This window comes from Scyliorhinus torazame, chromosome 15 (assembly GCF_047496885.1).
Source record: "Scyliorhinus torazame isolate Kashiwa2021f chromosome 15, sScyTor2.1, whole genome shotgun sequence".
In the NCBI taxonomy this organism is placed as follows: Eukaryota; Metazoa; Chordata; class Chondrichthyes; order Carcharhiniformes; family Scyliorhinidae; genus Scyliorhinus; species Scyliorhinus torazame.
In genome coordinates, this window is record NC_092721.1 from 185315404 (window position 1) to 185328594 (window position 13191).

Sequence of the window (13191 nt, forward strand, 5' to 3'; positions counted from 1 at the left end):
ACAAGGAAGATTGAGGCCATTAAGGGATTCAAACACGAGACTGAAAGTTCTGCTAATAATATATTGTGTGGACGTCTGTGTTGGCAATATTCATTTCCCCCCTCCCCCACCCCCGATCCCCAAACAGCCTCCTTGTGAATACCTGAAAATATTTAGCTAAATTAGTAGAACATGATCCACCCCTTGCAAATCCATGCCAACTGTCATTGATCATTTCATGTTTGTCTCAAAGGTCAAGTCACTGACTCTGATGACGATTACCAGTAACAGCCCCACACCTCATATTAAAGTTGAAACAACTCAATTTCTGGATTAAGATAATCTAACTAGAAGTAGCTAATATGGATTTCAGGAAGGGAGATTGTGTTGGCCAAACTTGATAAGAGTTCTTTCATGAGTTGACAGATATGGTAAATGGAGTCATTTTATTGGCTGTGGGGTTACATGCATTTTCAGAAAACATTGACAAGGTACCCAAACTGGCGACTATTGGAAAAGATGATGAGACGTGTAATTAATAGAGGTGGAGAAGGGAAGGTAGAAAATTAAACGGAAATCTTGTTCGAAGAGGAGTAATTGTGAATAGGAATTAAAGGCAGTTCCTCAGCGTGGTTGAAAGTAGATAGCAATGTTCTTTACAGTTCTGTTCTGGGACCATTCTGGGTATCGCAGACATCAACAACAATGTAGTTTGGATAGCACCTTTCATGTAATAAAGTGTTCCAAGGCATTTTACAAGAGTATTATCATACAAAATATGACACCAAGTGACGTAAGGAGAAGTAGAGTCAGACAACAAAGGTTTTGGTCAAAGAGGTAGCTTTTAAGAAATATCTTAAGATATTAAAAAGGAAGAATGTGACTTAGGGAGATGGCGAGGTGACTGGAGGGAAGCCCAGAGCTTAGGGCCCAGGCAACTGAAGGGACAGCCACTAATGATGGAGCAATTAAAATGCTCAAGAGGCCAGAATCAATGGAGTGCAACTATCTCAGAGGGTGGGCAGCACGGTGGCGCAGTGGTTAGCATTGCTGCCTCACGGCGCCGAGGTCCCAGGTTCGATCCTGGCTCTGGGGCACTGTCCGTGTGGAGTTTGCACATTCTCCCCGTGGCTGCATGGGTTTCCTCCAGGTGCTCCGGTTTCCTCCCACAGTTCAAAGATGTGCAGGTTAGGTGGATTGGCCATGCTAAACAGCCCTTAGTGTTCATAAAATGTTAGGTAGGGTTACTGGGTTACAGGGATGGGTGGAGGTATAGTAGAATGCTCTTTCCAAGGGCCAGTGCAGACTCAATGGGCCGAATGGCCTCCTTCAGCACTGTATATTCTCTGATTCTATGATTACAGAGATAAGGAGGCACTCAAAAACAAGTTGCGAAGTTTAAAATCAAGATGGTGCTTGACAGGGAGTCAATGTAGTTCAGTGAGCCCGGGGATGAGTGGAGTTTTGTATGAGCTAACATTTGTTACGAGGTGCAGAGTTGTGGATGACCTCAAATTTGTGGAGGGTAGAATGTTGGAGATCAGCCAGGCGTGAGATGCAATAGTAACAATCTCGAGATAACAAAGCCATAAATAAGTAGGAGCTAAGCTCAGACTGGAGTGATGTTAAAGAGATGGAAATATGTGATCTTGGAACTGGCAAGAATATGTGATTGGAAGCTCATTTTGGGGTCAACAAGGTTGCAACCAGATTGGCTCAGTCTCAGGCTGCTGTCTGGGTGAGGGATTGAGTCAGTAGCCTTCAGTCTACTCTATAAAAACTTTTGAAGGGAGTTTGAATGGGTGAGGATGTTCACTCGTGATGGGACTTGCTGACTTATTATTTTAGTGCATAGTTTTAAATATATTTTAATGAAAGTTAGATATCTGTGATGGAGCAATTTTTTTCTTTTTATTGTTATTCATTTATATGTAATTTCTGACGAAATGAGCAACATACCTAGAATGAATTTCTGTATGGACAATGATGTGAAATTAAATTGAATTCCCAATATTTAATTGGAGGACGGGCAGCACGGTGGCACAGTGGTTAGCACTGTTGCCTGCGGCGCTGAGCACCCGGGTTCGATCCCGGCCCCGGGTCACTGTCCGTGTGGAGTTTGCACATTCTCCCGTGTACAACCCAAAGATGTGCAGGTTAGGTGGGTTGGCCACGCAAAATTGCCCCTTAATTGGAAAAGATAATTGGGTACACAAATTTTATTTTTTTTACATTTAATTGGAGGAAATTGCTCATCCAGTACTGGATGTGGGATAAACAGTCTGATCATTTAGCAATCATGGAGGACTTAAAAGAGATGCAATGGCACCTGGGTGTCAGTAACATATATGTGAAATTAATACCATGCCTTCGGATGTTAGAACCAAAGATGTTAGAAAAGGTACAGCACAGAAGTGGACCATTTGGCTCATCTTGTCCATACTGACCGAGAGACCCAGGTGTCCTTTCTAAACCCATCTTCCTGCACCTGGTCCACAGCCCTGCAGCTTACAGCATTTAAGGTGCAGATCCAGGCACTTGTTAAAAAAGTTTCGGGTCTCTGCCTCCACCACCAATTCATGCAGCGAATTCCAGACACCCACCATCTTCTGTGTAAAAACGTTTTTCCTCATGTCCCCTCTAATCCTTCTGCCACTAAGCTTGAATCCATGACCCTTGGTTTTTGAACTCTGCCAAGGGAAACCGGTTCCTCCTGTCTACTCCATCTCTACCCTTCATAATTTTGTATGCCTGAATCACGTCATCCCTCAGCCTTCTCTGTTCCTAGGGGAAGAAAAAAAAACAATCTCTCCAATCTCTACTCGTAGCTACAATTCTCCAGACCTGGCAACATTCTAGTAAATCTTCTCTCCAGAGCAATTGCATCCTTCCTGTAACGTGGTGACCAGAACTGCGCACAATACTTAACAAAACTCTTGCCACCAACTGAACTTTGACCCACATAGAATCCCTACAGTGCAGAATGAGGCCATTTGGCCCATTAAGTCTGCAGCGATCCACTCTGCCCTGTACCTGTAACCTCGTAACTTAACCTGCACATCCCTGGACACTAAGAGGAAATTCATCATGGCCAAGCCACTGAACCTGCACATCTTTGGACTCGGGGAGGAAACAGAGCACTCGCAGGAAACTCACGGGGAGAACGTGCAGACTCCGCACAGACCGTCACCCAAGGCCGGAATTGAACCGAGGTCCCTGGCGCTGTGATATGGCAGTGCTAAACACTGTGGCACCGTGCTATGGGGAGGCCCATGCCAAACGGGTAAAGCACAGCCCCTATTCGTCCTCCCCAAAGTCTTGCTTCCCTCTTTATCCCTTTGGCCTCCCCAGCCTAGCCTGCCAATCTCTTGACTGGGGCCTGCCATCCTGGCCCCAGCGACACCCTGACTTTGTGGGCTCCCCTTAAAGCAATTATTGCTGTTCGAAGCATGAGATTGCTGTGGAGCCAATTGTCAGTGTGGTGGGCAGGCCCATTACTGACCTTTTAGCCAGGCCATCTGGGACCACGGTGCCCTGTAAAACCCAATCCGTAGTGTTTGAGGTGAGTGAATAGATCGTAAATGGAAAAGAGAAAAAAATCAGGAGCAGAATGAGTGCATGAGAATCGGCTTCTGAGAGTGATAATCATTACATTACATTGTAATTCCTGGGTAATTCTATGTTTCAAAAAAAATCTCACATTCGCCTAACATTTCACAAGAAGCATACTCCGAATAGCAATTAAAACAAGTTGTCGACATGCAGAGGATATACAATCAGACAGCTGGATGAACAAGCAACAAAATCGTGGCTGGATTTCGAGGGCTTTGAGAGTGAACAATCGAGAGATATCAAAACCAACTTGTAAATAATTCAAACAAAGGTCATGTTGGAACTAATTGTTGAGCTCACATGTAAAGTCCATTCACACCAGAGAGGGGGAATTACCTTAAAGAAAATTCAGACGGTTAAGTTAGAAAATTGCATTAGGGAGCTTCCTTTGCATTGTGGATTCTTCCTATTGATCTTATTCATGCCTTCAGCATGATTATTGTTTTGGTTCCGTTGAATTTTCTTTGTGTAAAAAATAAGAACCGGATGTAGGTTTTTAAATGGGACTGAATAATGAATTCTGGTCCAATAATTTTTTTAAAGTATTTTTATTCCACAGAATGTCAAAATCTTTCCAATTTACCCAGGGGGTAAATTACCCCCTCCTTCCCTCAGCAATCAACAATAACCAACTCCCCAAAATGAAAAATAAACAAACCTCAACAATTGTGGGACCCATTACTCTCTCTCCCCACCCCTCCATCCCGAACAAATTTCACTTTTTCCAGGGTCAAAAGCTCCTGCAGGGCCGCTCGCCATGCCGAGGCACAGGGTAGAGAAGCTGACCTCCAGCCCAACAAGACCCGCCTGCTAGCAATCAGCGAGGCAAAGGCTAAAACATCTGTCCCCTCACCCGCCTGTAGCTCCGGCTGGTCCGACACCCCGAATATGGCTTCCAGGGGGCCAGGCTCCACATCCACATGTAGAAAAATGGTGTTGAACACTGTCCTCCAAAACCTTTCCAGCATCGGGCAGGACTAAAGCATATGTACATAATTCGCCCCGCCCTTCCCACATCGGTCACAGACATCCCCTACCCCTTCGAACAGCCGGTTCATCATAGACTTTAAAAGGTGCGCCTTATACACTACCTTCATCTGTATCAGCCCCAGCCTCGCGCACAAAACACCTCAAACCACAATCCTTCCTTCAGCTCCACCCCAACTCTTCCACTTCACCATCACCCTCTTCATAGACACCCATCCGCCTCCAGAATCCTCCCGTAAATCGCCTAGAAGACCCTCGCGCTGACAGCACCCCCCCTCCAGCAATGAAGAGGCAGGCGCTATCGAGAAGATCGGGAAGACTTTCCTTGCAATCTCCTGCACCTGCATACACCTGAAACCTTCGCACCGTGTCAGTCCAGACTTATCGCCCAGCTCTTCCAGACTCACAAATCACCCTCTTAGAAACCGATCCTTCATTTCCTTGATCCTCCTCTCTTCCCATCCCCGGAACCTCGCATCCATTCTGGACCAATAATGTCCAGCTTCTAAACTTGCTTCACTTGAAGAGCGGAAGCAGATTTAATTCTACGTGGGTGCCTGGTATGAACCCACTCATTATTGATTCATTATTTCTACCTCTTTTTGTTTAGGAAAGGCCTTCACTGATTCTATTTAGCTGACCGACACAGATTCTAATATCTAATATCAATGAGAGATGGCGATGGCAAGTTTCTTTCCTCACTATAGCTTGATTTCTTCTCTTTGAGAAGGCCTCTTTACTCACATTCACTCACATGTCTTTGCTGATGCCCTTCCTATGGAATCAAAAGTTCTACATCATCTCTACGCAGATTGTTCCTGTTAAATAGCAGCAGTCTCATCAGTTGCTTGTACTTCATATGCTGTGTGGTTCTTTGGTAGACCTCTTGCCTCTCAGTCGACTAATTTCAGATCTGAGTCGCACTGCAGAGACCAGAGTACAAAATAATAATAATGTTTATTATTGTCACAAGTAGGCTTACATTAACACTGTGAAAAGCCCCTAGTTGCCACACTCCGACGCCTGTTCGGGTACACTGAGGGAGAATTCAGAATGTCCAATTCACCTAACAAGCACGTCTTTCAGGACTTGTGGGAGGAAACAGGAGCACCCGGAAGAAACCCACGCAGACACGGGGAGAACATGCAGATTCTGCACAGACAGTGACCCAAACGGGAATCGAACCTGAGACCCTGGCGCTGTGCAGCAACAGTGCTAACCACTGTGCTACCGTTCTCGTGCTGTTGCCAACTTTTGCCTTCGTTTAATTGCTCTGTTTTATCACCTTTGCTCTTGAGTCGCCAGGTATCTTTATACCGCCACATGGTTCAAGTCCGAGTTATGATCAATAATCCAATACACCGATTAGTAAGATTTAAATCAAAGCACAGTTATTATACACAGTAATCACTACTCATGTACAAATTCTACGTCTAAGCTACTTCTACGACTAACAGGCCAATACTTAACTTGGAACTGGCCCACCAGGTCAGGGAAACGAATAGCCTTTCGTTCGGGTTCTGAGCCTGCGGGATTCGAAGTTGGTACAGATTGATAGCTAGGAGTGCCTATCTCGTAGCGAGCGTTGAAGTAAGATTTACTGGATATCAGCGGCGGCTGGACCAGTCACTGTCAAGGGTTGGTTCGCGTTGCTGAGTGACCCGGTCAAGAAGAACGATTTGAACTTGGGGCTTGATTCTTATAGACCCCAGGGGCTTCCTGCCTTTCGGGGCGGACCCTGTACCTCGTTCCAAGTGATTGGACTTTGTCCCAATCACTTGGTTCGATTTTCTCCAATGCTGGAGCGGTTCCCTGATCGATGGGCGGTCCTGAGGTGGTCGTTCACCTCCCATTGTGTAGGCTTCTGCTGGCGCCGACGAGTCTGGTTTGGCTTCATGTTTCTAAATGTTGCTCATTGTTCCTGGGGATTGCTCATTAACATGCAGATGGCTGGTGTTTTGTTATGCTGATGGTTGCTGGTATCAATCTTGTCTGGCCTTTCCAGAGGTAAATACACACTCAACCTGCAGCTGCTCGTTTGTGTCCTGTTGGCTGACTTTCCCATCAGACTTTGCCGTTCGCCATTTTAAATCGGGAGTTAGCCATTTTAAATCGGGAGTTAGCCATTTTAAATCGGGAGTTAGCCATTTTAACTGGCTACAGTGCAGCACTGAGCGATTGCTTTACATTTGAATGTGTTATCTTTCAAAATTTTCTTGATGGCAGAGCAACATTTAGGTGTGTGTTTCATCCATTCATTTTATGGGCAAATTGCGTGCAGTGGGGAACATGGACCTGAATTCCCACAATGTGTTCCAATGTTAATGCTCTTCATTTGAAGTGCTGAAATTGGATTTATATCCTATGACTCCATTTCATATAAATTGATGACTCATTACCCGAACAAAGGCTGATACATTCAAACTAAAAGGCACATAAAATAAAACAAAGTCACGAGCTTATTATGCCGAAAATCTGGGATTGTTCTCCTTAAAGCAGAAAAGTAGAAGATATGAAAGTTTCAGATACGATAAATAAGGAAAAACTGTTTTCACTGGCATGAGGGTCAGTAATAATAGAATTGGCAGAAGAGCCCGGGAGAAGATGAGAAGCTTCTTTTCCCCACAGTGTATTTTTTGATCATCTGGAAAGTACTGTCCAAAGTGTGGTGGAAGCAGATTTAATAATCATTTTCCAAGCAGGTAAATTTGGAAAAGAGAACTTTGCAGGGCTGTTGGGGAAGACAAGGGGAGTGTTCATCCAATGAATGGGTACAATGGATGATTGGTTTCCTTCTGCACTGCTTGATTCAATAATATTCATCCTCCAATCATCTATTCAGTTTATGTCCTGAGGTGCTTACTGGTGATAGAAGGCATCGATTGTCCTAGTGGTCATCAGAAGTGTAGTTGTAGCATAGGGTGTCGCTTTATGCGGATGACCAGCTGCTGTATGTGGCGGATCCGGTGGGAGGAATGCCGGAGGTAATGAGGATGCTTAGGGAATTCGGGGACTTTTCGGGGTACAAGCACAATATGGGGAAGAGCGAGCTGTTCGTAGTTCATCCAGGGGACCAGGAGAGGGGGATTGGCGAGCTCCCACTAAAAAGTGCAGAGAGGAGCTTCAGGTATTTGGGGGTCCAGGTGGCCAGGAGCTGGGGGGCCCTGCATAGGCTTAACTTTACAAGGCTGGGGGAGCAAATGGAGGAGGAGTTCAAGAGGTGGGATGCGTTGCCGCTGTCCCTGGCGGGTAGGGTGCAGTCAATCAAAATGACGGTGCTCCCAAGGTTTTTGTTCCTATTCCAGTGCCTCCCCGTGTTTATCCCGAAGGCTTTTTTCAGGCGGGTTAACAGGAGTATAATGGGGTTTGTGTGGGCGCGAGGGACTCCGAGGGTGAGAAGGGTGTTCCTGGAGTGGAGTAGAGATAGGGGGGGACTGACGCTGCCCAACCTCTGTGGGTCCTACTGGGCCGCCAATGGGACGATGGTGCGCAAGTGGGTGATGAAGGGGGAGGGGGCTGCATGGAAGAGGCTGGAGATGGCGTCTTGTGTGGGTACGAGTCTGGGGGGCACTGGCAATGGCGCCACTGCCGCTCCCTCCAAGGAGGTATACCACGAGCCCGGTGGTGGTGGCTGCACTCAAAAGTTGGGAGCAATGGAGGCGGCATAGGGGGGAAGTTGGGGCCTTGGCATGGGAATACGGGGGAACCACCGGTTCGCCCCAGGAAGAACAGGTGGAGGGTTTTCGGGGTGGCACAGGGCAGGGATACGAAAGTTGGGGGACCTGTTTGTGGACGGAAAGTTTGCGAGCCTGGGTGAGCTGGAGGAGAAGTACGGGCTCCCCCCCCGGGGAACACCTTCAGGTACTTACAGGTAAGGGCGTTTGCCAGACAGCAGGTGGTGGAATTCCCGCGGCTACTGCCATACACGGTCCAGGACAGGGTGCTCTCGGGGGTGGGGGGGGGGCGGGGGGGTGGCGGAGTGGGGAAGATCTTGGAAACTTACCAGGTGATGCAGGAGGAGGAGGAGGCCTCGGTGGTGGAGGTAAAAGGTGTGCTGGTATGTATTAGGGGTCATGTGGGACTGTGAAGCCGTGATGCTATTGGCTGACAGATCCCGGGTCCTGGTTGGCTGCTGACTCCTGGCTCCGCTTCATTCTGTTGCTGAACTGCTGGGGACAAGTCTCGCTTAATAAAGCCTGAATCGTGTGCGAGATGCTCGAGAAGCCCAGCGAATCACACCCACATGTTCTGGTCATGTCCGGGTTCTGGGTGGGGGTGACAAAGGTGCTTTCGAAAGTAGTGGGGGTCCAGGTCGAACCAAGCTGGGGGTTGGCTATATTTGGGGTTGCACAAGAGCCGGGAGTACAGGAGGCGAGAGAGGCCGAAGTTTTGGCCTTTGCGTCCCTAGTAGCCCGGCGCAGGATACTGTTGATGTGGAAGGAAACCAAGCCCCCGGGTGTGGAGACCTGGATAAATGACATGGCAGGGTTTATAAAGCTGGAACGGATTAAGTTCGTCCTAAGGGGATCGGCTCAAGGGTTCACCAGGCGGTGGCAACCGTTCGTCGAATACCTCACAGAAAGATAGAAGGAATGGAAAAGAAGAAGGCAGCAGCAGCAGCCCAGGGGGGGGGGGGGGGAGGGGGGGGGAGGAACCAGAAGGACTCTCAGGGTTGTTAATATATATGTATAATATGTATAGGTCGTTGCTATAAATAATTGTATATTGGACTGTTAAATCATATTTTTGGAGAGTGTTTATCTGAGACAAGGCAGTTGCCATTTAGTTTTAGTTTTTGTTATATTATTTATTTTTTGTTTATAAAACAGGTCATTGTTATTTATACGGTTATATTATTGTGTAAAGGATATACAATGTACTGTGATGGTTGACCAAAAATTTTCAATAAAATATTTTTTATAAATAAATAAAGCCTGAATCGACTTCATCACTTCTCGTCTCTCTTGTAAGTCATTGTGCGCTACTTATTGTAGCGAAACAATGAGAGAAAATTGTAGCGCACAATGACTTACGAGAGAGACGAGAAGTGATGAAGTCGATTCAGGCTTTATTAAGCGAGACTTGTCCCCAGCAGTTCAGCAACAGAATGAAGCGGCGGGGAGAAGCTCGGGTTCTTATACTCCGCCTTCAGGGCGGAGCCAGGAGTCAGCAGCCAACCAGGACCCGGGATCTGTCCGCCAATAGCATCACGGCTTCACAGTCCCACATGACCCCTAATACATACCACCACATTCACCCCTTGTTAAAAAGGAACCCGGCGGGGTGGTGGTTCGCATGGTGGTAGGGGTTTACAAGGCTGGCCCTGGAAGGAAAATTTTGGACATGTTACTACAGCTTTAGCCCCACACTGGGCTATGTACAAGCCTAACATTTCAATTCGGCGGCCCAATACCCCCACTCACTACAAAAGGTAAGTGGGAGGAGGGGTTGGGAGAGGAAATTGAGGAAGGGACGTGGGCAGATGCCCTGGGGAGGGTGAACTCTTCCTCATCGTGCGCGAGGCTCAGCCTCATACAGTTTAAGGTGCTGAACAGGGCACACATGACCGGGACAAGGATGAGCCGGTTTTTTGGGGGTGAGGACAGGTGTGTTTGGTGCTCAGGGAGCCCAGCAAATCACACCCATATGTTCTGGGCATGCCCAGCGCTGGAGGAATTTTGGAAGGGCATAGCGAGGACGGTGTCGTGGTGGTAGGATCCATTGTCAAACCGGGCTGGGGGCTCGCAATATTTGGGGTGGCCGAGGAGCCGGGAGTGCAGGAGGCGAAAGAGGCCGGTATTCTGGCCTTTGTGTCCCTGGTAGCCCGGCGAAGGATTCTCCTTCTGTGGAAAGATGCGAGGCCCCCAAGCGTGGAATCCTGGATCAGCGATATGGCAGGGTTTATTAAATTGGAGAGGGTGAAATTCACCTTGAGAGGGTCGGTACGAGGGTTCTTTAGGCAGTGGCAACCGTTCTTAGACTTTCTGGCAGAACAATAGACATTGGTCAATGGCAGCAGCAGCGCAGGGGGCGGGGGTTTACTTTATTATTGTTTTTGTTATTTACACTGAAGGGTCTGAGGGGGTGTATATACCTGTTGTGTTAAGTCGGGGTGTTAATGTTAATTTATTATTTATGTACAGGGGGGGGAGATTTTCCAGATTGTGTTTTGTACTTAACCCTGTTGGGTTCTTTTTTTCTCATTTTGTTATTGATATTTTATGAAAACCTTTAATAAAAATTATTTTTTTTAAAAGTGTAGTTGTGTAAATAAGGGTTCAAGACAAAGACTCATCGAATAAAAGTCTATAAGACCAAAAGATTGAGGAGCAGTTGTAGGCCATTCGGCCCAAGTGTGCTCCGCCATTCAATGAGGCCATGATTGGCATCAAAGTGCCTGTTTAAATAAAGAAAACTATAAGAAAGGGTTTTTTTCAAATTAAAAAGTTATTTACACCCTCCGCGTTCATGGTCCCTTTCTCGGTCCATCTGGGCACAGGTTAACTCTGCAAAGGAGAACCCTGGATGACTGTTTTGACCAGACTTGGGTGCAAACATACAAGGAAATCCCCCAACCTGCCTGGTCCTATTTAAGATTAGTTCAATTACCCTTTCTCTCTTTGTGACAGATTTTGACTCATAATTTTTGACCAAAGTGACCTACTTTGGATTGGAATGGTTTGTTGTCACGTGTACCGAGGTACAGTGAAAAGTATTCTTCTGTGTGCAGCTCAAACATTTCTTACATGAAAAGAAAATACACAATAGGGCAAACATAAAATACACAATGTAAATACATAGACACAGGCATCGGGTTTTGAAGGGCACAAAACATAAATAAAATTAATGTATCAAATTGAATCATTATGCAAAATACTGTACATTGCACTGATTTATATTTTATAGGTTTATTTTATTTTGTTGAAAACACGTTTGTCTCTTTCTGCCCCAATTGTCCAGTCCATGTAACACATCTGCCACTCTGTTCACCCCTGACATTGTGCCCCCCCCGCCTACTCCTCATTGTTCTGCGCTCTGATTGGTGGATCTGCGCCAGAGCACACCTATGTGATTGGCCTCGTTCTGCCCTGTGAAAAATGAAATGAAAATCGCTTATTGTCACAAGTAGGCTTCAAGTGAAGTTACTGTGACAAGCCCCTAGTCGCCACATTCCAGCGCCTGTGTGGGGAGCCTGGTACGCCAGAACACGTCTATGATTGGCCTAGGTATTCTGCGCTCTGATTGGTTCAACCAAGAGACGTTCTCGTCGCCAATTGGTGGAACGATGGTCCCGGGGCTCGTCTGCGCCGTGTTTAGCGGATACGGACAAACACCCGTCACCGATTGGTGTTCCCGGGGATTTATGCGCTGTGATTGGCCATTCAGCGGTTTTTATCCGATTGGTGGAGCCGACCCGGCCGCTGACCGGTGACTGGTTGGATGGCAGTGCGGGCCCCGAAATTCCACTTTTCATTGTATTTGAATTTGGGCTCCGTCAGTCAGCTTGATACCTTCTGCCGCGTAGTTAGTCAAGATTAGAGCGGCCCTGAGCTATCTTGCATTGTGATTGGCTGACACACCCTGGCTGAATGGAATTTCCCATTGGACAGACCGGAATCGGCGCACTATAATTGCCGGACTCGTGCGCTGATTGGCGGACAGCGAGCTGCCTCTACGCTGTGATTGGCCGTTGCGACCCGTCTCCGCGCTGATTAGTGGGCTTCGGGCTGCCCCGCGCTGTGCGATTGGCTGGCGGCGACCAATCCTGCGCACTGATTGGCGGGTCTCGATCAATCCCCTGCACGGATTGGCCGGTCTCGACCAATCCCGGCCGCTGATTGCTAGCTGCTTGCGCGCTGCGTGATGGGCGGACGGCGAGATGCCCCTCTCCCCGCGCTGTGATTGGCGGACTCTGGTAGGCAGGGAAACGGGAAGCGCTTGTCAGGGTTTGAGGGAGAGGCCGAGCGGGAGCAGCGGGCTCGCTGTAAAATGGGCTGTCTGTTCTCGCGGAAATCCAAGGAGAAAAACAGAGAGAAGAAAAAGAAGAACGATAAGGAGGAGGCGGATGGCGAAGAGGGGCCCAAGCAGTACAGCTGGGACCAGCGGGAGAAGGTGAGGCCCGCGGCAGCAGGAGCTGGGGAGCAGCGGGAGAGGGTAGTGGGCGCAGCCCCGAGGGAAGCTGACAAGTCTCCCTATCCCTTGCAGCCAGTGTTGATTCAGGAGGCTGAGTGAGGCCAGTGCTCAGGACGGGATCTGTTAAGTCTCTCGGGCTGATTCCCTCTTATTTAAGTCTGCAGGAATACAGACCATAGGGAAAACACAATTTAAATTTGAACATAAGAATAATTAAGTGGCATGTATCAATATTTGTGTCTGTGTGGATGCATGTATATCTGGCAGTGTATATGTGTCTGTATTCTCTATGTGCTTATGTATGTACCCAATAACATGTAGCTAAGCAATGTGTACTGAATTATGAGGGGCATAGATAGGAAGGAACTTTTCCCCTGAGTAGAAAGGCCAATAACCTGGGGCATAAGATTTAAGGTAAGGGACAGGAGATTTCGCGGGCAGTGGGAATCTGGAAGTCGTTGCCTGAAAGATTGGTTGAGG

At 47.5% G+C, this 13191-nt stretch overlaps 1 protein-coding gene across 2 annotated transcripts in view; it reads left to right on the forward strand.

Annotated features, from left to right (window-relative positions):
• Positions 1 to 13191, forward strand: part of rp2 (RP2 activator of ARL3 GTPase) — an 81898-nt gene that overhangs the window by 10146 nt on the left and 58561 nt on the right. The window contains exon 1 of one of the 2 annotated variants that reach the window (XM_072477261.1): positions 12481 to 12690. The exons of the other annotated variant lie outside the window; for it this stretch is intronic. Coding sequence (XP_072333362.1) covers positions 12568 to 12690 — 123 coding nt within the window. The 5' untranslated portion in view covers positions 12481 to 12567. Of the gene's footprint in view, positions 1 to 12480; positions 12691 to 13191 lie in introns of those variants that run through there. 2 annotated transcript variants of the gene reach the window in all.